Source organism: Callithrix jacchus, chromosome 11 (assembly GCF_049354715.1).
Source record: "Callithrix jacchus isolate 240 chromosome 11, calJac240_pri, whole genome shotgun sequence".
Classification (NCBI taxonomy): domain Eukaryota; kingdom Metazoa; phylum Chordata; class Mammalia; order Primates; family Cebidae; genus Callithrix; species Callithrix jacchus.
The window spans coordinates 78,993,325-79,017,664 of NC_133512.1; the positions used below are offsets into that span (position 1 = coordinate 78,993,325).

The window sequence follows — 24,340 nt, forward strand, 5'->3', positions numbered from 1 at the left end:
ATCCTTGAGGAATCGCCACGCTGTCTTCCACAATGGTTGAACTATTTACACTCCCACCACATCCTCTCCAGCATCTGTTGTCTCCAGATTTTTTAATGATCGCCACTCTAACTGGTATGAGATGGTATCTCAATGTAGTTTTGATTTGTGAAAGAGGGTTTTGAGAAGGAGACAGACATAATTGAATTTGCATTATTATTATTATTATTATTTTTTGGAGACAGAGTCTTGCTCTGTCACCCAAGCTGGAATATAGTGGCATGATCTCAGCTCACTGCAACCTCTGCCCCCAGGGCTCAAGTGATTCTCTTGCCTCAGCCTCCCAAGGAGCTGGGATTACTGGTGCACACCACCATGCCCAGCTAATTTTTTGCATTTTTAGTAAAGATGGAATTTCACCACATTGGTCACGCTGGTCTCAAACTTCTGACCTCAAGTGATCCACTCACTTCAACCTCAAGTGCTGAAGCCTAATTTGCATTTAAAAGGATCACTTTGGCCTTTGTATGAAGGTTAAACTATATGGGCAAGAACACATTCTCATTCCAGTTTGCCTTCACAGTATTAAATAATCGAACGCCATTTACTCTAAATCTTCGCTATCATGTATATGATTGAACTAATCTGACTCCTTTTGTTGCTTTTCCCTTTGTTAACTGGCTAGTCTCCAACTGAAATGTCGTGCTATATAGCTTCAGGGCACTTCTCCAACTGTAAGTAGGCAAAGGTAGCACTAGCTCCCAAATGGAAAACAGTCTCTGTTCTGGAGTCACCTAACAAGAAACACGTGAGAACAGGAAACAACAAAATGTTTGCTCCCAGGGATTTCCTAAACCCACAATACAGACATATCACAGGCGTTAGCAGTTAGGATCAACATATGCCGCCAAAAAACTGCTAGAATGCTATAAGGTGAAGTATTTTTAAGCAGCGAACAGACTGACCTTCTGTATCTGTAGCACTGTTGATAACATTAGAAAGTTTGGTTTTCAAGCTTGTGTGTGTCACCATGTTTCTCACATCACTCTCATAACGTCCAGTGCCCAGGGATACTATGCACTCTAATGGGACATCTGGCCAAAGACATTTGCACTCGTGCATAGCTAATGCTGAAGGGTTATTCAGAAGCAAACCTCCGTCCTGCAAAATACAAGTTAAAAAAAGAAACTCTTCAAACTGACTCATAGGGAAGCTGAACTATGTAATAAGCTAAATAAATTATTTAAAACCAAGAAGTTCTTTTAAAGTACATTTCTTTTATAGACTACAGCTGCAAAAAAAGTCATGTGAAGACTCATTGGCCTCCTAAGGAAACTTCTTATTAAGTTTTCCTTTCCTATGATGAAAGTTCTTTGAACTTCTTACAAATTGCTTTGCAAATTTTGCTCAAAAATATCGAAATGAACTGAATTACTTTTCAAAGACACGTTCTCTTTATTTAGTGGTTAACACAGGTTCTACTTAAAGCCCAACAGAAAAGAACTGTGGTTCTACCAAACATTTAAAATTAGTTCTTCTCTCACAAGTCAAATATAACCAAATAATTGTAAGTTAGCTGAAATTCTATTAATAATACAGTTTCAAGGGATCACATTTATTATAATGCAGATAAAATGTAAGTAACATAGACAAACCTTTATACTTCTATTTATCAGTAATCAATACTATTTTGAAGAATTCAAAAGGAAACAAAGGTATTAATAAAATATGCTGACAGAGCACTATAAAAATGTAGTAGAGGAAAGTAGATAAGCTATGGTCAAACTATAATAAAATGTATTACAGAACCATATTAAAATAGATTACAACATAAATATTATATTGCATTTAAAATCTATAAAAATACACTGAGCACAGTGGCTCATACCTATAATCCCAGCACTTTGGGAGGCCGAGGCAGAAGAATCGCTTGAGTGCAGGAGTTCAGGACCAGTCTGAGCAACATAGACCTCTACAAAAGACTAAATTAGCCAGGCACTGTATACATGCCTGTAGTCCCAGCTATTCAGGAGACTGAGGTGAGAGAACTGCTTGAGCCCAGGAGGTCGAGGCTGCAGTGAGCCAAGATCACATCACGGCACTCTAGCCTGGGCGACAGAGCAAGACTTTGTCTCAAAATCAAATCAAACCAAACCAAATAAAATCTAGAAAAACAAATCTGATTTAAAATGGTTTAAGTGACTGCTCATTCTCCTTTTCCTGTTTAGCTCCCATCCATGCCAGTTAACTGTCTGCTGAGTACAGGGAAAGGCACTTCTTCAGTGGTAAACAACCTGAATAAACTTGAATGAAATTTTTTTTTTCTTTTTTTGAGATGGAGTCTCACTCTATCCCCTGGGCAGGAGTACAGTGGCACAATCTTGGCTCACTGCAACCTCTGCCTCCTGGGTTCAAGCGATTCTCCTGCCTCAGCCTCCCCAGTAGCTAGGATTACAGGCGCCTGCCACTACACCCAGCTAATTTTTTGTATTTTTAGTAGAAGCAGAGTTTCACCATCTTGGCCAGGCTGGTCTCAAACTCCTGACTCTGTGATTCGCCCGCCTTGGCCTCCCAAAGTACTGGGATTACAGGTGTGAGCCACCATGCCCAGTCAACTTGAATGACTTTTGATGTCACTGATGCTTGGTATCTTCCTTGGAATCAGCACTATTACTGCTGAGAATTGTAACAGATCTTGGAATTAACCTAGTTCAATCGCCCACATAGAGCCTTAAACAATTTTTGACAGAATTCCTAAACATTTTCAGTAATATGGTGCATACAACCTTGTAAAGCAGCTCATTTCATTGTAAAATAATTTTTCAGATTATACAGTAAAATTAACTTTTTTGGTATGCAGCTCTATGAACTTTAATGCATATAGATTCGGGTAAATATTACCACAATCAAGATACAGAATAGTTTCATCACCCCCCAAAACTTTCTAATGCTATCTCTTTGTAGGCACCCCTTCTCCCACCCCTAACCCTTGACAACCACTGATCTGTTTTCCACTACTGTGGTTTTGATTTTTTAATGAGGTCATAAAAATCAAATAATACAATATGGGACTTCTTGAAACTGCCTTCTCTTACTGAGCATGTCATTGAGACTAATCCAAGTGTTGCATGTATCAACAGTTTGTTCCTTTTTACTGCTGATTATATGGATGTACCACATGGTTCATCCATTCATCCACTGTAGGACCTCTGGGTTATTTCCAGCATTTTGACTGTCACAAATAAAGAGGCTGCTATAAACATGTGAGTACAGGGTTTAGCATGTACATAATTTTTCATTTCTCTAGAGTAAATACTCACAAGTGCAACTGTTGGATCATATGGCAAGTATGCGTTTAACTTTATAAGAAACTGCCGAAACATTTTCAAAGTGGTTGTCCATTTTGCATTCCCACCATCAATGTCTAAAAGTTTCAGTTGCTCTGCGTCTTATTATAGTAACACTTGGTATTGTCTGCATTTATTATTTTATGACTCTAACAGATATGTGGTGGCATTTCATCATTGCTTTAATTTGCGATTCCCCAATGCCTAATGATGCTGGACGTCTTTTCACATCCTCATGTGCTATCCCTTTATCCCCGCTCAAGTGTCTGTTCAAGTCTTTAGCTCATATTGTTAAACTTTTTCTTACATATTCTAGATATAACTCCTTTGTTGGATATGTGGATTTGCAAATATCTTCTTCCTGTATGTCACCTGTCTTCTCATCCTCTTGGCAGTATATTAGCAGAGCTAAATTTTTAATTTTGATGAAGTCCAATTCATCAATTTTTAAATTTCATGGATGATGATTTCAGTATAATTGCTAAAAGTCTTCACCTAACCCAGGTCACCAAGTTTTTCTTCTAAAAGTTTTATAGTTTTGTTTTAAATTAAGAACTACGATCCATCATGAATTATCTTTGTATAATGTGTGAGGTTTAGGTCACAGTTTCTGGGGTATGTGTGTTGGGTGTGTGGCAGGGGGTTAGGGGTAAAGAGAGAGAGAGAGAGAGAGAGAGAAAGATGACCCAATTGTTTCAACTCAATTTTTGCTGAAAAGACTATCCTTTCTGCATTGAATTGCTTTTGTATCTTTGTCAAAGATCACATGGCCTTATACATATGGATCTATTTCCAAACCTGCTATTTAATTACACTTATCTACGTATCTATCTTTATGCAAATAACATACTGGTACAGTAGACATGGCTATTTAGAGTAAGTGTTTAAATTGGGTACTGTGATTCCTTGAAACCTTTTATTCTTTTAAAATTGTTTAGGCGAGGTGCAGTGGCCCACATCTGTAATCCTAGCACTTTGAGAGGCTGAGGCCGGTGGATTACCTGAGCCCAGTTCAAGACCAGCCTGGCCAACATGGTGAAACTTCGTCACTACTAAAAATACAGAAAATTAGTTGGGTGTGGAGGCGTGCACCTGTAGTCCCAGCTACTCAAGAGGCTGAGGCACGAGAATCGCCTGAACCTGAAAGTGGAGGCTGCAGTGAGCTGAGATTGTGCCACTGCACTCCAGCCTGGGTGACAGGACTCTGTCCCTAAATAAATAAATAATAATTGTTTAAACTACTCTGATTCCTCTGCCCTTCCATATAAATTTTAGAATCTAATTGTATAATTTTTAAAAAGTCCTACTGGAGTTTTCATGAGCATTGCATTATATTTATAAGTCACTTCAGGAATAACTCACATCTTTACCATGTAGCATTTTTCAACCATGATGCCTTCCCATTTATTTAGGTCTTCTATTTCTTTCATCTTTTGTTTTCAATATACAGATTCTCTATGTTTTGTTAGATTTCTATCTAAGTATTTAATTTATTTGGATTATAAACTGTAAGGCTTTTTGTTAAAGTTTTGATTTCTAATTATTCTTTGCTTGTATATAAGAATATAATTGATTCTCCCAAGTAGTTTTCTTTGTGTAAAATCATCTACCCCACAATTAATACTCTGGCTTGAAGGTCCCATTAAAAACATCATATGTAGGATTTTGCCCTACTAATGAAGTATACTACTGTTACTAAAATTTCTCAAGGAATGTGAATAGCACTCCTCATCTTTTCACAAATTTATGCTCAGTTATTTTAGGGGGAGTGATGGTATTTTGCAAACCACAGATTATGGTAACTCTTCATTTCTGGCATTACAAAACAACTTTCTCAAAAACCTGTATCTCAAGTAATACTCTGGTTGGATCAATAACATTACATTAGGAGGCAGCTAATACATAAAAATGTTCCTAAATACTAACAACACTTCCCAGAGAAAGTTAATTGGCTTTTTAGTAACAGAATAGCCAGTCTGAGGCTAATGGACCTCTATTGCGGCAAATGTCATTTATCACCAACGTGTAGCTTTGTGCTACCCTTGAGATAACTGGGATGCATAGGGCTGTGTTGACATTCAGAAAAGCAGTTTTCCTTATCTTTTTTTTTTTTTTGAGACGGAGTTTTGCTCTTGTTACCCTGGCTGGAGTGCAATGGCGCGATCTTGGCTCACTGCAACCTCCGCCTTCCTGGGTTCAGGCAATTCTCCTGCCTCAGCCTCCTGAGTAGCTGGGATTACAGGCATGCGCCACCATGCCCAGCTAATTTTTTTTTGTATTTTTAGTAGAGACGGGGTTTCACCATGTTGACCAGGATGGTCTCGATCTCTTGACCTCGTGATCCACCCGCCTCGACCTCCCAAAGTGCTGGGATTACAGGCTTGAGCCACCGCGGCCGGCCTCCTTATCTTTTTATAGCTTGCTCTATTCTCCATTTTAGCACAGGTAGTTTGTTGCCACTTCTAGCCCAATCTTTCCTTCACTGAGCTGCTAATCTCCAACACTCTCTAACTACATCTCTTTGAAATAATGTGTCTTATGTTTCTACACTATGACTTACATGAGAAAGGGCTATCCTTTTCAAAGACATCTCTTGTCAAAAGGGATACATTTACTTGTAAACCCACCATATTTCAGGTCTTTGGTTCTTTCCATAAATGTCTCTTTGTGACGTAGATATGCCTGAGTTGGTAGTCTCTGAAATTGAAAGATTACAGAAAGCTGGTCTGTGAATGACCCAGGTCTGGGATGGGGCAGGGAGAGGGGGAGACTTACCTGGTTTGCCACCTGACTAGTAGTAGCTGTCCTAAGAACAGTGAAGCCTCTCTCCCTTGTCTTGGCTCAGGAAAAGGGTAATAATACGTATCAGGAACAAAGGAAAGATCAGTATACAAGTGTTATGCTTAGACTTGTTATGGATTAAATAGACTGAATGTTCAGTGTACATCTTAGTAATGTAGTTAAATGCTTATCACTCCTTAAGTCAAAGTACCATGGCAGAGACTATTAATGAACAGAATCCTAAACTAAACATCATCCTGCATTATAGTGAGACTGTGAGAAGTAGGCCTTTTCTGATATGAAGTAGATTGCTTCAGTTCATTTGTTAAAAACTTAAATGACCCTATCTACTGTGCCAGGCCAAAAAGCCTGTAGTGACTGCAGTTTTAGGGACTGCTATTCTTGTGTCCTGAGTTTGAAACAGGTAAACAGAGACTGTATCTGATAGAACTGACTACCATGGAGAGTGGGAAAATTTTTTCTGGCCACTTGGCTCCTTTTCCTTAAATAACCAATGGGGGCTAAATTCACATCTCAGTCTAAACTCCACTGTGCTTTCATTCCAATAATGGCATTCAATTCTCTGTGTTTCCCTGCCTTTACTCTTACCCCACGTCCTAAACTCTTCAACTGTTATAGTTAAAACTCCATTGAAATCTCTCTTTTGGAAGTGCTCTCTTCCTCTTTGACTTAACAGAAACGTGGCTTTTCCCTGATATCATGTCCCAGGTACTTGGGGGAGGAAGAGTGGTGTCTTATCATTCTTTAGTGTTTCTCTAGACCATTAGTTCCAATTCACTTGGATTCGTGCTTTGTGAAGGCTCTGCTATTCGGGTATGCCACCATCTCCTGATTACTATTGCTACAAATCAGTCTCCAGTCACTCCTTATCATTCAACAAATTAAGACATCTGGTTTACAGACTTGCTTTCTATCTCATCTTTTTATTACCCCATGTGACTTCAACATCTTTATAATGCCCTGGAATCTCAGTTCCTCAATCTTCTTGACTTCAAAAGCCTATTCATCTAACTACTCTTCCAGGTCACACACTGAACTTTGTTATCAAAATAAGTGAAATCATACAGTATAAGTTTTTTGGGTCTGGTTTCTTCCCTTTAGAAGAATGCTTCTGAGATTCATCTATGCCTATGTGAATGTCTGTAATTCATTCCTTTTTAATGCTATTATTTCATTATTTGACTATACCACCTGTTGTTTATCCACTCACCTGTTGAAAAGAACTATTTTTAGATTTAGCTATCTTTATACATTTGTTGAAAGTCATAATTGGATAGGTATTTACATTTGTATTGCTTAACTTTGTAAAAATCTACTTAGAGTCCTTAAATGCAGGTAGTAATAATTAAACTATTTCCTAAAAGACTTTCCCACGTACAAATTTTAATTTAATCCTTTCAACTTTTTCCTTTGTTTTCTTTTTTATTTTATTTTATTGCATTTTAGGTTTTGGGGTACATGTGCAGAACATGCAAGATAGTTGTATAGGTACACACATGGCAGTGTGATTTGCTGCCTTCCTCCCCTTCACCCACATCTGGCATTTCTCCCCATGCTAGCCCTCCCCAGCTCCCCCCGGCCCCCTGTGCCTCCCCTATTCCCCCCAATAGACCGCAGTGTGTAGTGCTCCCCTCCTGTGTCCATGTGTTCTCATTGTTCATCAACCGCCTATGAGTGAGAACATGCAGTATTTCATTTTCTGTTCTTATGTCAGTTTGCTGAGAATGATGCTTTCCAGATTCATCCATGTCCCTACAAAGGACACGAACTCATCATTTTCGACTGCTGCATAATATTCCATGGTGTATATTTGCCACATTTTCCCAATCCAGTCTATCATTAATGGGCATTTGAGTTGGTTCCAGGTCTTTGCTATTGTAAGCAGTGCTGCAATGAACATTCGTGTGCATGTGTCCTTATAGTAGAACGATTTATAGTCCTTTGGATATATACCCAGTAATGGGATTTCTGGGTCAAATGGAATTTCTATTTCTAGGTCCTTGAGGAATCGCCACACTGTCTTCCACAATGGTTGAACTAATTTACACTCCCACCAGCAGTGTAAAAGTGTTCCTATTTCTCCACATCCTCTCAAGCATCTGTTGTCTCCAGATTTCTTAATGATCGCCATTCTAACTGGCGTGAGATGGTATCCCAATGTAGTTTTGATTTGCATTTCTCTAATGACCAGTGATGATGAGCATTTTTTCATATGTTTGTTGGCCTCATATATGTCTTCTTTTGTAAAGTGTCTGTTCATATCCTTTTCCCATTTTTAAATGGGCTTGTTTGTTTTTTTCTTGTAAATCTGTTTTAGTTCTTTGTAAATTCTGGATATTGGCCCTTTGTCAAATGGGTAAACTGCAAAAATTTTTTCCCATTCTGTTGGTTGCCGATTCACTCTAGTGACTGTTTCTTTTGCTGTGCAGAAGCTGTGGAGTTTGATTAGGTCCCATTTGTCTATTTTGGCTTTTGTTGCCAATGCTTTTGGTGTTTTGGTCATGAAGTCCTTGCCTACTCCTATGTCCTGAATGGTTTTGCCTAGATTTTCTTCTAGGGTTTTTATGGTGCCACGTCTTATGCTTAAGTCTTTAATCCACCTGGAGTTAATTTTACAAAAAAAAGCCCAGGTCCAAATGGGTTCACAGCCAAATTCTACCAGACACACAAAGAGGAACTGTTACCATTCCTTCTGAAACTATTCCAAATAATCCAAAAAGAGGGAATCCTTCCCAAATCATTTTATGAGACCAACATCATCCTGATACCAAAACCCAGCAGAGACTCAACAAGAAAAAAAAAACTTCAGGCCAATATCCATGATGAACATAGATGCAAAAATCTTCAATAAAATACTGGCAAGCCGATTGCAACAGCACATCAAAAAGCTTATCCACCATGATCAAGTAGGATTCATCCCGTGGAAGCCAGGCTGGTTCAACACACGCAAGTCTATAAACGTAATTCACCACATAAACAGAACCAAAACCAAAAACCACATGATTATCTCAATTGACACAGAGAAGGCCTTTGACAAAATTCAACAGCCCTTTATGCTAAAAACCCTCAATAAACTCGGTATCGATGGAACGTATCTCAAAATAATAAAAGCTATTTATGACAAACCAACAGCCAATATCATACTGAATGGGCAAAAACTGGAAGCATTCCCTTTGAAATCTGGCACTAGACAAGGATGCCCTCTCACCACTCCTATTCAATACAGTACTGGAAGTTCTAGCCAGAGCAATCAGGCAAGAAAAAGAAATAAAGAGTATTCAAATAGGAAAGATGGAAGCCAAATTGTCTCTGTTTGCAGACGACATGACAGTATATCTACAAGACCCCATCGTCTGAGCCCAAAAACTCCTGAAACTGGTAAGCAACTTCAGCAAAGTCTCAGGATATAAAATCAATGTGCAAAAATCACAAGCATTCCTATACACCAATAACAGACTGAAAGAGAGCCAAATCAAGAACAAACTGCCATTCACAATTGCTACAAAGAGAATAAAATACCTAGGAATACAACTAACAAAGAAAGTAAAGGACCTCTTCAAGGAGAACTACAAACCACTGCTCAAGGAAATAAGAGAGGACACAAACAGATGGAGAAATATTCCATGCTCATGGTTAGGAAGAGTCAATATTGTGAAAATGGCCATACTGCCCAAAGTAATTTATAGATTCAACACTATCCCCATCAAGCTACCAATGACCTTCTTCACAGAACTGGAAAAAACCACCTTAAGCTTCATATGGAACCAAAAGAAAGCCCACATAGCCAAGACAATCCTAAGCAAAAAGAACAAAGCCGGAGGCATCATGCTGCCTGATTTCAAACTATACTACAAGGTTACAGTAATTAAAACAGCATGGTACTAGTACCAAAACAGAGATATAGACCAATGGAACAGAACAGAGGCCTTGGAGGCAACACCACCCATCTACAACCATGTGATCTTTGATAAACCTGACAAAAACAAGCAATGGGGAAAGGATTCCCTGTTTAATAAATGGTGTTGGGAAAACTGGCTAGCCATGTGCAGAAAGCAGAAACTGGACCCCTTCCTGACACCTTACACTAAAATTAACTCCTTTGTTTTCAATTAACAGATCATTAGAATAACTATCCCACAATAGAGGTAACATTTAATTTTTAATTCAACAGAAAAGTTCTTTTTTCACTAACCATTTAAATCTTAAATTCTATACTTGTTATACTCTATAACTTCTAATCAAGTAGATATTTTAGATGAAACATATTTTCATTATATAAAAGGCTACATAAGGATAATCAGAAAAGACAAAAAAAAAAAAAAAGAAAAGATGAAGAGGCAAACAAATTTTAGCAAGAAACAATAACTGCAAAATCAATCCCAAATCAAAAGACTGCCAGGTTTCCTGTAGTTTTGCTAGCCATTTTTCAAAGTAAATTTCTGTTCCTTAAACTTTACTCACTTTTTATCAAAAAAGTACAGCAATTAAGGTTTCTGGGATCACTCTAATCTAGTGGTAAGGCATACCATCTCTTAAGCTCTCCTTATAGTTAGCCTACTCTTGTCAGATGCCTATTTTATCAGTAGGTCATTGGGCTAATGTTATGTCCATGGTAGTTCCTATAGCCTTTTCATTCATTCAAGGATTCATATTTACAGTTATTTTTTATACATGGCATGTGCCAGGCATACTTCTAACTGCCAAAGTAAAATCGACTTGATAAATGATTGATTGAGTAATTTACTTACTATCTCTTAGAGGAATACAGATTGTGTTTGAACTGCAGTATACTGTATATGTGCTTAATAGCCTAAAATTTACACATACTTTTTATTGCTTTTAATGTATATTTAATCATTTCAAATCCTATCAGAGCACTTACCAGAAAGTAACTGCTGGACAATGAGCAATGCCTTTTTATTATCTTAGCTTCTCACTTTTATTCCTTGTTTCTTTTAAAATTTGCTTTTTATTGTGGTAAATTAAATGTAACACAAAATTAGTCATTTAAATGATGTTTAAGGGTTCAATTAAGTGGCCTTAATTATATTCACAATGTTTTGTGACCACCACTATCCACTTTTTTTTTTTTTAAAGACGGGGTTTCACCATATTGGTCAGGCTGGTCTTGAACTCCCAACCTCAGGTGATCTGCCCACCTTTGCCTCCAAAGTGCTTGGATTACAGGTGTGAGCCACCACGCCCGGCCTATCCACTTTTTTTGAGACAGAGTCTCACTCTGTTGTCCTGGCCAGATAGCAGTGTCACGATCAACTCACTGTAATCTTCAACTCCTGGGCTCAAGGAGATCTTCACACCTCAGCCTCCAGAGTAGCTGGGTCTACAGGTGTGGACTACCACATCCAGTTAATTTTGTTTTGGTGGAGACAGAGTATCATTATGTTGCAGCAGGCTGATCTTGAACTCCTGAGCTCAAGTGATCTTCCAGCCTCGGCTTCCCAAAGTGCTGAGATTACAGGCATGAGCCACTGTATCTAGAGATTACACTCTATTTCCAAAACATTTTTATTACCCATCTCTGTAACCATTGAGGAATCAGTCCCCATTTTCCCTTCCTCATCCCATTTTCTATCCCTAATCAATGACCCATTTTATATACATCAAGTCAGATGGCAACTTCTTTGTTAAGCTGACCCTGACACAATCAATCACCTCTATACTACTTCTTAATCCTGTACATATGTTTATTATTAAATTAGTTACCTCATTCTTTAACTGGATTTACATCCTTTTGTCTGAACTATTTGAGGGCATGATTCAGGAAGCACAAACAATATGCCAACTATGGTTAAAAATCTTTTTATTTTTCCCCGCTAGCACAGTGCCTGGCACTGAATAAGCACTAGCTACATTTCTGTCCAGTTATAATGAAAATTATGAACTGTGGCTTGGTATAGGCATTATATGGCAGGTGTTGAGAAGGCTCTTTCTGCTAAAAACACTCTTCACCTAGAATGTTTAAATAAATTTCATAATTTATGTTTATATACCCTAAGCTCTGAACATAAATTTGTATGATGTAAATAAAGCCTGGGAAGAATAATATGTATATCAGAATTGGTCATTAAAACCTTTAGTGTAAACTAATTTATCAGATTCTTTCTCCAAAAACAGGAATGAACAATTTAATTTTGAAGGTGGAGATGGAAAGAAAGATAGAATAATTATGTGTAAAAAGTAGTACTTCCATGTACATATTGTATGTATTTGGGCAGATGGGGAGAGATTAGGAGCTACTCAAAAATAATTCTTCTCACTTTATAATTTTCCAGGACTTATAATGAACCTTCTAAATGTTGTAATAATCTTCTTCTTTACACAGTCAAAAGCAAATGAAATCTCCCCATTCACCTATGTATAACTCTTAATTAGATCAGTACTTTCAATAATTGCTCAAATAGAATATTAATTAACCTCTACTGCAATGGATAAAAAGTAACTACATTAAAATATATGTCAGATGTGACAGTTAGAAAGGATTTTCAAAATGAGACTGGTAATAATTGACTATAATTATTAAAAGATTTAGGATGAGAGGGTCTACTAAGTACCATATTTTAAACTTGGCAAAACTTCTGAATGGTTAGAAAGAAGTAGGACTTTGCATGAATGTTTTCTTTGTTTAAGGAATCAAGATTATTCACACCTTAAATTACTTCCATCAATCTTTTGAGTTGTCATTTGAAGGGAAAAAATATCCCATTTCTTCTTCAAGTCTTGGAAGAAGGGAATACAGTAAAAAAAATATTTCCTTAAATAGGTTTCTTGGGCTCCAGAATCCAATTAAATATTTGTATTAACTAAATGTGCCAATGTTTCTGAAGCTTAGTGATTTATATGAAAGTACATTTTTTACCCATGTGGCTATATGATTTACATAAAAATCTATGTAAATCGAACATTTATTTATTCAAATAACCTTAAGAAGTTATTTTAATCTGTGGCTCAAAATAAGTTAAAAGATTATAGTCATCAATAGAAAAATGTCTAAGTGTGAACAGAAGTATCACTAATCTATCTGAAATGGAAAAGGAACCACTAAATTTCAACTTTGGTTTGGTATATATATTCAACAGGATTGAATTAAACTTTGGAACTACTTCCTCTTAGATAAAGAATAAAGAGCAAATGAGATAACTTCTTTTGAAGTGTGGAAACATATGATCCCCAAATGTAATTATTTAGTATTTGAGACTTTCACAAACTGGCGTAACTGCAAGTTTATAGCACAACTATATTAAGATTATAACTTAGAAATCCTATATTTTAAATATACTGTCTGAAGTATTTCTCAATTTATGACATGGTACCATAAGAAGAGGGGGAAATCCACTGATAAAAACAGTAAGCTAAATATTAAAATAAAAATTTTATTTTGACCAATAAGTCCTGAAATTAATATCAGAAACTCAGCAGCCAGTACTTTCTGCTCTGAGGGGGTGGAAGAAAGATAAGAATGGCAAGAAGGGGAAGTGCCTTACATAATTCAACAATGACGATTCTGCAAAGTAAGAAATGGTTTGAACTGACTCCAGAAACAAAGGAATCCTATTTTAATTTCTTAGCTACAAATGATATTACTTTTAGAAAGATTAAAAAGAAAACGGGAATAGCTGACCATAACATTTAAAAATACGTATAAGCTATTTTACCAAAATGACACAAAATTTGTATTAAAATGTTTCAGTTATAACACTGACATTTACATTTAAATGATTCATTAGAAAGTTTTGAAGTTTATACTGTCAACATGCTGTTTATATAGATCTATGTAAGAGTTTTTTTTTGAGACAGAGTCTCACTCTGTTGTCCAGGCTGGAGTGCAGTGGTGTAATCTCAGCTCACTGCAACCTCTGCCTCCCAGGTTCAAGCGATTCTCCTGTCTCCGCCTCCTGAGTAGCTGGGACTACAGGTGCGTGCCACCACACCTGGCTAATTTTTGTATTTTTAGTAGAGACGGGGTTTCACCATGTTGGTGAGGCTGGTCTTGGACTCCCGACCTTGTGATCCACCGGCCTTGGCCTCCCAAGTGCTAAGATTACAGGTGTGAGCCACTGTGCCTGACCAGATCTATGAATGCCATCTGAATATTCCCATCAACGGTTAAGATTTTTTTCTCAACAGATACCTGAATACCAAATAGAGAGAATACACATATTTTAGGCACTAGAGAAAAATGTTGATTCCGCTCATTCTCCTCATTTAAATGAGACCTGACATAAAAAATTAAGTATATATAAAAATACATGCTTGCAAAATATCAGCTCTAGAGCTTATTCGCATTAGTGTAAGTTATGAATTAATATTTCCATAAAGAGTTGGAAAAACTTGGCCAGGCATGGTGGCTCATGCCTATAATCCCAGCACTTTGGGAGGCCAAGGCGGGTGGATCACGAAGTCAAGCGATTGAGACCATCAAGGCCAATATGGTGAAATCTCATCTCTACTAAAAATAAAAAAATTAGCTGGGTGTGGTGATGTGTGCCTGTAGTCCCAGCTACTCGGGAGGCTAAGGCAGGAGAATCGCTTGAACCTGGGAGGTGGAGGTTGCAGTGAGCCCAGATCATGCCACTGACTGCACTCAAGCCTGGCGACAGAACGAGACTCCATCTCAAAAAAAAAAGCACTGGAAAAACTTGACAGAGGAAAAACTTAAGTAAATGAGTTTACATAAAAATAATTTCCAGAAATAATATTAAACTTTACAAATAAACATGAATTTAAAAGAGTATAAAGGATTAAATGAGATAATACATGTACAGCACTAAATAAGTGTCTAGCACATAGCTAACTTAATGAGTGTTTACTATTATTTTACTATACCCCCTTCTTCAGAATATGCCTACCCAAACTGTCAAACACACTGGGTTCTGCATTTTTAGGGAGTGTATATCGTTTTTAATTTTTATCAGGTTTGGAAAGCTAATCATATAGATTCTCACTTTTCCATCATAAAATTATCATAATGGGCTATGAATCACACTGTATAAAACAACAAAAACTTTCCTAAAATATGTTTGCATGTCAGGTGCTTGTTAAGAAAAACAACAAATAAAAATAACATAAATTGTTCTTCTTTTGACATTTCAAGACACAAAAAAGAAAGTCTCCTAGGTTGATCCTTCTGAAAATCAATGACATTTAATAAGTGCTGATTATTTTAATCATGTAAAATTTTAAAAGATAAGCCATACAAGTCAACTTACTTGATGAAGATCATTTCCCAATGCATATTCTGCAAAGTAGCCTGGAGCAGCAGATGAGGCTCTAATGGCCTGCCACATTTTATACTGACAGCCTCCCAAATAATGAGAGTTGATTCCAGGAAAATGACCATAGTTTCTGAACACAAAAGCTTTTGGTGTTATCCCTCTATTTACTATGGTACTTACAGCAGCTACCTAGTGAATGAAAAAGTGAACAATTCCATCATAAACAGTAACATATTTGGGATCTGTAAAAATTAAATACTATTTAGTAGTAGGAATGAACAATCTACAACTCTGTCAAATAAAAACACAAATATAACACTGAAAAAAAAGAATTGGGTCTTTTTAAACAGGCATCTCTTTATGAAATAATAAAGACTGAAGAATTCTGAGAAATGTATTATAAAAGAATAATAAAAGAGATTTATTTGACCACATGATTTGATTAAAAAAGTATTCAAAAAGGCAAACATTTCTAGACCTTTACGTAATAACTGACAGAACAGTAGTAACAAATAAAAACTGCTTAAAAGCTGAGGAGACTGGACCACTTGAAGTAAGGAGTTAAGAGCAGCCTGCCCAAAATGGTGAAACCCCATCTCTATTTCAAAATATAAAATTAGCCAGACATGATGGCGGGCACCTTCCAGCTACTCGAGAGGCTGAGGCAGGGGAATTGCTTGAACCAAGGAGGTGGAGACTGGAGTAAACTGAGATCATGTCACTGCACCCCAGCCTGGGTAACAGAGTGGGACTCTGTCTCAAAAACAAAAAAAAAACCAGCCAACCAAACAAAAAAAACTGCTTCAAGATAAGTACGCTATTTTCATAATATCATTTACAAATTAGTCTTTGTTTCTGAGCTCTCTGAAAATATTCTGACTTCAAGAAAAGTGAAATGTAACACTATACAATCAGTGCTTTCAGGTCACAATTATTAAAACCTGGTAGCTGGGTAATGTTTATTTAAAAAACTATAATGTCAACCATCTCAGTTCTTGAATTTTATCACTGATGTTTGAATTTACATGAAATGTGCTGTTTTGTTAATGATCTGTAATAAAAACTTAAGAGGCTAACAGGTATTGATGAGACCAAAGTTAGTGTACTGTGCCAAGTCCTGCCAATTGTTTTGATATTTAATAAACAAAGGTCACATACTAAATTCCTGTGAGAAATCCTAGTCTGTCTCTAGGCCACAATGGATAGGAGTTGGCCATACATGAAAATCCAGTCTTTCTATAATTGGTATATAAATATGGCTAGATTAAGAAAACATATGAGTGGCTCTCCATTTATCACGATGATTTAATTCTTAAGATGACTAAAGTTCCTCCTAACTTTTACTAAAATTTGGAAACTTCCATGATTTAAACCAAGCAAACAAACAAGGAGCCTTGGAGATACAGGGGAACAAGCAAGAGGCATAGAGTGCATCCTAGGGTCCTCTCCAAAACAGCGAAATCATCTCTTCATCACAGCCTCTGCGGCCCTGCATCTGATCTAATCGGCCTACTGCTCCAGTCTCATTCCACATGCAGCCCTTGGATTCTGAGGCACTAGTCTTTAAGAACTCTATCATTTCCTGGAATTCTCTCTGTCTCTTCCTGCACAGGCCATTCCCTTAGCCAGGAATGCTCCTACTCAATGGCCTTCACATTGACATCTCAAATCTCACTTCCTTGGAGTAGCCATCCATCGTGTCCCCTGCTCCATAGCACTTATGTATTTCATAAGAAACTACTACATCTCATCTTCATCATTATTTCATTAATATCTATGTTGCCCTACAGAGCTGTAAACCCCATGTGTACATTTGGCCACAAATGAATCCAAAGTGCCTAGCAGTGGGTGCATAATTAATTGCAGAATGACTCAAAGTATGACTATGCCATAGTTAAAGAGCAACAGAAGGAGCTGCATTTGTTTAACTTTTCATGGTCACAGCTTATTATCTGAGAATAAATATAAACTGCATGAAATTTCTAGGCACATAAATTCTATTCCTTAAACAAGTAATATTAATAGAAATCAAGCAATACTCAGATCATTGGGTTTCAAACAAATAAATAAATGAAGAGCCACAATGAGACACATCTAACTGACATTTAAATTTTAATGAGGATATAATTTGTATAATAATACAATCTAATATAGCCATGCACTGCATATCAATGTTTTGGTCAATGATGGACCACATATACAACAGTGGTTCCATAAAACTATAAAGGTGCTTCTGTGCTGTATTTTCGCTGTATCTTTCCTATAATTATTTTCCATCTAGATATTTGCATATCTGGAGATAATGGAAGTATTCTCATCATTGTGTCACAACTGCCTACAGTATTCAGTATAGTCACCTGCTGCACAGGTTTGTAGCCTAGGAACTATAGGCTATGCCATTTAGCTTACATGTGTAGTAAGCTATACCATTTAAGTATATCTGAATACACTCTATAACACTTGAACAATGACAAAATCACCTAATGAGACACTTCTCAGAATGTATCCCCATCATTAGGTGATACATGATTGCATTATGTCTAAGAGGCATATAAAATTTCTCTTTGAAAATCTAGGGTAAGAAATGTCATACTGTTCCTTATATCACTAGATTTGATTTTTTTAATTATGATAAAATAATTCTTCCTTATTTTCAGTCTATCTTTCATGTTCTTCTACTTCTGTTATACTTTTACTAGATTTAGAAAAGGTATAATGATGACATCCTACTTCTTCATGGAATGATCAATATATAAAGAATTAATATAATCTATTATCCCTTAATAAAAAGACCCTCAGAGCTGGGCACAGTGGCTCATGCCCATAATCCCAGCACTTTGGGAGGCCAAGGCAGGTGGATCACCTGAGGTGGGAAGTTCTAGACTAGCCTGACTGATGTGGAGAAACCCTGTCTACTAAAAATACAAAAAAAATTAGCCAGACATGGTGGCACATGCCTGTAATCCCAGCTATTTGGGAAGCTGAGGCTGGAGAATCAATTGAACCCAGGAGGCAGAGGTTGCAGTGAGCCGAGACTGCACCATTGTACTCCAGCCTGGGCACCAAGAGTGAAATTGCATCTCAAAAAATTTTTTAAAAATTAAAAATAAAATAAAAGGGCCCTCAGGATAAGTGCTTTCATCAGACCTTCAGATCAAACTAGGTATTATATTTAAGAGACTCTAAGCTTACCTTAGGACATGTGGGGTTTCTTGCTGTTTCAATCATCAGTGCAGATCCCATCCTATCCCTTTATTAAAGGAGAAAAACAAGTTATATCAAAATGACTTTATCTCCTAACAACCAGGAAACACACAGTATGCAATTACTGTTTGTCCATGGCTTTGCCAAGTGCTATGAGGGAAAAAATATACGACTCTCCTGTAGGAGGCTTATCATCCCATTAATGCACATGAAACAACTGGCAGTTATTTATTAATCTCTGATTCAAATTCCAAGTGTCTATAGTTCTGAGGTGGAGCAACCAATAGAGGGTGCAGTAACTGGAAAAGATGCATGAAGGTAGCTTGAGGAAGATACTGAAAGACTGCAAGGTAACATATTTAAAGTACGTGTCCCAATGTACAGATTAAAGGCACAAAGGCAAGACAAATCTGTTGTTTTCAGGGTCCTGCCAATATAAAGGAGCTGTGATGAGATAAGACTGCAGAAGTATGCATGGACTAGAGTAACCAGGTGAGGACAATGAGATTTTAAGCTTGTCTTAGTTGGTAACAGCCAATGTTATCAAGAAAACTCCTTTTAAAATCATCAGAGTTGGCATTTGAATTACTATGGCATTACAGAAATTGTCCTTGGGCAGCAATTTCTGCAATTCCATAATAAGAGAATATTATTTCAATGGAGACTTTTCCAAATATAAAAATTATATATTTTTTCCCATATTAAATATAAAGACTATGGTTTCACCAACCTTCCTCATGAGTAAAACCATTTTCAAATGTGTTTTCAAACAATACTCATGTTTCTCAACTAGGATATTAGTGAATTGCACCAAAAGAATATTTACAAACTGCTTAGTGATCTACCCTTTATAAGCTTTAGTAAATATAAATGTAAAATACTTTCTGAAATGGACAAGATCTTTTGTCTTTCCCAACCTGATCTATACATTTCTACCATACGGAAAGCAATGCAATTTCACTTTTCTAAGGTTATCTTTTCATAGAATTCTAACTGTAAAATTACAACAGAAATCCTAGAAGCATGCTGCTGTCACACTTTTAGTCAAAGTTCATATTTATTTATTCTTATTTTTGTTTAAATCTTGATTTTATCAAAAGCTATCATGCTTTTAGTGAATTAACTTATGAATATAAATTTGTAAAGAAATAATGGTAATTGTTTATTTCTGAGAGATGTCAAAATATGAAAAAAATCAACATTCTTAGATTCTACTGATGCTATAAAATAGTGCCCTTAAAATAACACAAAATTATCACAGAAAAACATAAAAGTACTCTCTATAAAATATGACAAAAAAGACCAGAAGGTAGGAATGGTAGAATTTTAACAATAATGGCACCCAGTGAATCACAGCCCTAGTATCCATATCCTTGTACCTCACGTCTTCCTACACAGACTCTTGGTTGGTGTGGCTTTCGTGCATGTAACCTCAGCAAACATGTCATTAAACTGAGGCTTCATAAGTGCTTATGCACTGGGGCTTGCCCTCTGGGAACTCTGAAATCGCAATGATGAGGAAAAGTTTGGCTGAGAATGAGCAGGTGGAGAGAGAGATTTTCCAGGACCATTAGCTGAGCCACCAAGTGAACTCAGGCAAGAACAGAAGAAACACCCAGTCAAACCACAGAATAGTGAGGCTAAGTCATCATTGTTTAAAGCCATTATGTTTTAGAGTAGCTTGTTATACAGCAAAGGCTGAGTGAAAAAGCACAGCAAGGAAAAATAACTAACTATACCGATAAAATTTATCAATACTATGATTAAAAATGAAGTTTCTAGAAGAGCAAAAATGAGGCAGCAATACACAAATATGCAAAGGCACCCTCATAAGTAACAAAAGGAAAAAAATTTCATAGAAGAGAATCTGGTTTTAGAGTAAATTTTTAAATTTTCATAATCATAATCATTTATGAATCCTGGGAATAGATAGGAATTATATTTTCTAATCGACACAAAAGATGTGAAAATAAGTAACATACAATGATAACAGATGGAAGATTTCACAACTGGAAAGATGTCAATGTTGCGCAAAATAACTGAAACATTTCATGTAATTTTCATCCAAATACCAGTGGTATTTTTTTAAATGTGACAAAAATAGCCTAAGATTAACTCTGAATATTAAATGAAAATTGTGTAAAAGAACAATAAGGAGGAAAGATTTGCTATGTTATATCATCATAAAAATATTATGCAAAGGTTCAACAACTAAATTTACAGAATTCGTACAAAAATAAATCCATAGAAAAACCAAAAACTTGAACATAGATTCTAATATAGGTAAGAATTTAAAATATTATAAAGATAATGTTTCAAATCAGTTAAAAAAAAAACACTTGATAATGGAGCTGTGACATTTGGATTAACATTTGATAGAAAAATAAAGCTTGAGGCCCCTACCACATATATCAAAATAAGTTTTAGATAAATTAAGAATTACATATAAACGGAAAACTTCAGGGCTAGGAAATAATATAAATATTTACCTACTTTTGGGATAGAAAAGACTTATTTATTTTTAAATTTAAACTTTTATTATAGATTAAAGAGTACGCATGCAGGTTCGTTACATGGGTAAATTGTTTGTCACTGAGCTTGGGGTCCCAACAATCCGATCACGTAGGCAGTGAGCATAGTACCAACAAGTGGTTCTTCAGTTCACACTCCCATTCTCCCTCCCACCTAATGGTCCCAAACATCAATTGTTCCCAACTATATGTTCATGTAAATTCAATGTTAAGTTCTCACTTATAAGTAAGAACTTCGGGTATGTGGTATTATGTTCTTGTGTTAGGTTGTTTATGATAATGGACTCCAGCTCCAACCATGTTGCTGCAAAGGACATAGTTTACTTTTTATAGGACATACTTTATTTTTTATAGCTGCATAGTATTCCACAATGTATATGTACCACATTTTCTTTATTCGGTCCACTGTTGATGGGCACCTAGGTTGATTCCATGCATCTATCATTGTGAATAATGCTATGATAAACACACGAGTGCATATATCTCTTTAATAGAATGAATTATTTTCCTTTGCGTATATACCCAGTAGTAGGATTATAGAAAAGACTTACAAACATAAAAGTTAAAAATCATTAAAGAAAAAGATTTGGCTAAAGATGTTTCAATATTCTATATTTAAAAATCATTAATTAGAAAGCACTTTTTCAATATATAGTTAATATATTTACAATACAATCCCATAGTAGGCAAAAATTATGCCCTCAAAATTCACAAAAAATAAAAATAAAAAACCATAAAAACCAAAACGTTTTTTAAGTTCCAGTTCGTCAATAATGAAAGTGATACAAATTAAAACATGACTTTCAGAATCTCTCAAACTGATATCATTTTAAACAATAAGTGTCTGGTGTTCACAAGTATTTTATGAAACAGAAATACAAACTGATGTTGGCAGATGAGTAAGCCAAAACAACTGTACTGAAGAACAAATTCAGCTACGTATGCATCAAGTTTCTTAAAACATAGATATCCTCTGCCACAATTTTACTTCTAGAGATGTAAGATGTTTATCTAAATTTTATTTTGAACTGCAATTGTATCTGAAGTATCCTTTTCTAAAAGAGGATTTGTTAAACAAAAAATAGTACATCCATAAAATGGTGAAGAACCATTAATGTATGCTTTAAAAAATATTAAACGACATAGGAAATCATCTGTGATAAAATGCTCAGTGAAAATGCATGAAACAAAACTGCATGTGCATTATCTCAATTTTGTAAAGAGGACGGATACACACGCACTCACAACTACACACATATACACTCGTCTATCTGTAAGAAATTACAGAAAAAAATACCTCGCCGTGTTAATAATGCTTTTATTCTTAGTGGGATTATAAATTATTTTTATTCTTTTCTTGATATATTTTCTATTTCCCATATTACAATTATTTTAATAAGACATCAACATTGGACCCAATAAATATGCTTCTTATATAGTGACCTACTGATATATTCTGAAATGTGAGAAGAAATTCAAAGTTTTTTACAACAGCATTATTCATAATCCCAAAAAGGAACATAAATGTCCTAAATGTCCATAAAACTCCTAAATGGAAATGATTATGCAAACGGTAACACTCTGGAGTATAGTGTAGCCTTTCCAAATGTGTTAGGAGATTTTAATAACGTTTGAAAAAAGGAAAATGGGCCGGGCGCGGTGGCTCAAGCCTGTAATCCCAGCACTTTGGAAGGCTGAGGCGGGTGGATCCCGAGGTCAAGAGATCAAGACCCTCCTGGTCAACATGGTGAAACCCCGTCTCTACTAAAAATACAAAAAATTAGCTCGGCATGGTGGTGCGTGCCTGTAATCCCAGCTACTCGGGAGGCTGAGTCAGGAGAATTGCCTGAACCCAGGAGGCGGAGGTTGCGGTGAGCCGAGATCGCGCCATTGAACTCCAGCCTGGGTAACAAGAGCGAAACTCCATCTCAAAAAAAAAAAAAAAAAGAAAGAAATAAAGAAAAGAAAAAAGGAAAATGATACAAATTTGCAACTATGATCTAATCTCAGCTATACAAAAAGTACACGGTCTAGTAAAAACCTAGAAGGAAATATATTAAAGTCTACAGCTCTGAATAACAGAATTATGAGTGAAGTTATGCTTATATTTTATGCTTATATACACTTTGGGAGGCTGAGGCAGGCAGATCACTTGAGGTTAGGAGTTCAAGACCAGCCTGAGCAACATCAAGAAATCCTGTCTCTACTGGAAAAAAAAAAATAGAATTAGTTGGGTATGGCGGTGAGCAAGTGTGGCCCCAGCTACTTGGGAGGGTGAGGGAAAAGATCACTTCAGCCTAGAAAGTTGAGGTTGCAGTGAGCCAAGATAGCACCACTGTACTCTACCCTGGGCAACATGAGTGAGATCGTGTGTCAAAAAATAAATAAAAATAAAAATAATTGACTGTTTTAGAATGACTTGAGACATATTTAATATGCTAAGTAAAAACAATAGGATGCAAATATCTCATATTTTTAAAAAAGGCAATTGTAACTTGAACATGCAAATCTCACACACATAAACCCCCAAAAACAATTACTAAACTATGATTTACCAAAATACTAACAGTTGTTATCTCTAATTAGCTAAAAAGTTAATATTCTTGGTATTTTTCAAATTATAATATGTACATATTACCTATATAATCAGAACATATAAGAAGAATAATTGTAACTTACTTAAGAATGTTTTCCCATGTTTGACTGTCATAAAATGCATGGCTCCAACTCATTTTGACTGTTCCAACAATGACATTTTGTGAAAATACATCTGATCCTAATTTTCGATAAAGTTCCTCACATTCATCCAAGGGCATATGAAACAACCCCAACATGAAAGCTAATATGGCACCTGAAAAAAAGAATCCTTAGTTTTTAATCAGCATTAATGTTACAGCCCTTATGATGATAATATCTCCTGAATCATGGTTTTGGCTTAAATTTTAGCTTTGATGTTTTCTAGCTACATCACCTGGGGCAAAAACAAATGACTTTCCTTCTTAGAGACCTATTTTTTAGCTATAAAATGGGAGTAATAAGAACAACCAAAATTCATGTCTTTTGTACTGGGTTAACAAATGTAAAGGGATTTACCAGGTCTTAAAAAGGATTAAATAAACATTACCCCAATAATAATAATTATAATAATTTTAAAAAAATGTATAAATGTGTTGTTTTATATTAAATTATATAAGATACTATGGTAGATAATTCAAGTTCTTTCTAATATCAATAAATTACTTAG

The 24,340-nt window shown here is 36.0% G+C and overlaps 1 protein-coding gene across 6 annotated transcripts in view; it reads right to left on the minus strand.

Moving 5' to 3' along the window:
* Nucleotides 1-24,340, minus strand: part of PNPLA8 (patatin like domain 8, phospholipase A2) — a 78,669-nt gene that overhangs the window by 26,347 nt on the left and 27,982 nt on the right. For 4 of the 6 annotated variants that reach the window (XR_008473399.2, XM_017975462.4, XM_078343189.1 and 1 more), the window contains 4 exons: nt 23,776-23,947; nt 18,554-18,611; nt 15,356-15,550; nt 945-1,140 (listed from right to left, as the gene is read on the minus strand). Coding sequence is in view for 4 of the 6 variants with exons in the window: in XM_017975462.4 (XP_017830951.1) it covers nt 945-1,140; nt 15,356-15,550; nt 18,554-18,611; nt 23,776-23,947 (621 nt within the window). In the remaining 2 variants the exon portion in view is untranslated. Of the gene's footprint in view, nt 1-944; nt 1,141-5,886; nt 6,024-15,355; nt 15,551-18,553; nt 18,612-23,775; nt 23,948-24,340 lie in introns of all 6 variants that reach the window. The other 2 variants (XR_013524082.1, XM_054237436.2) reach the window with 2 other exon arrangements.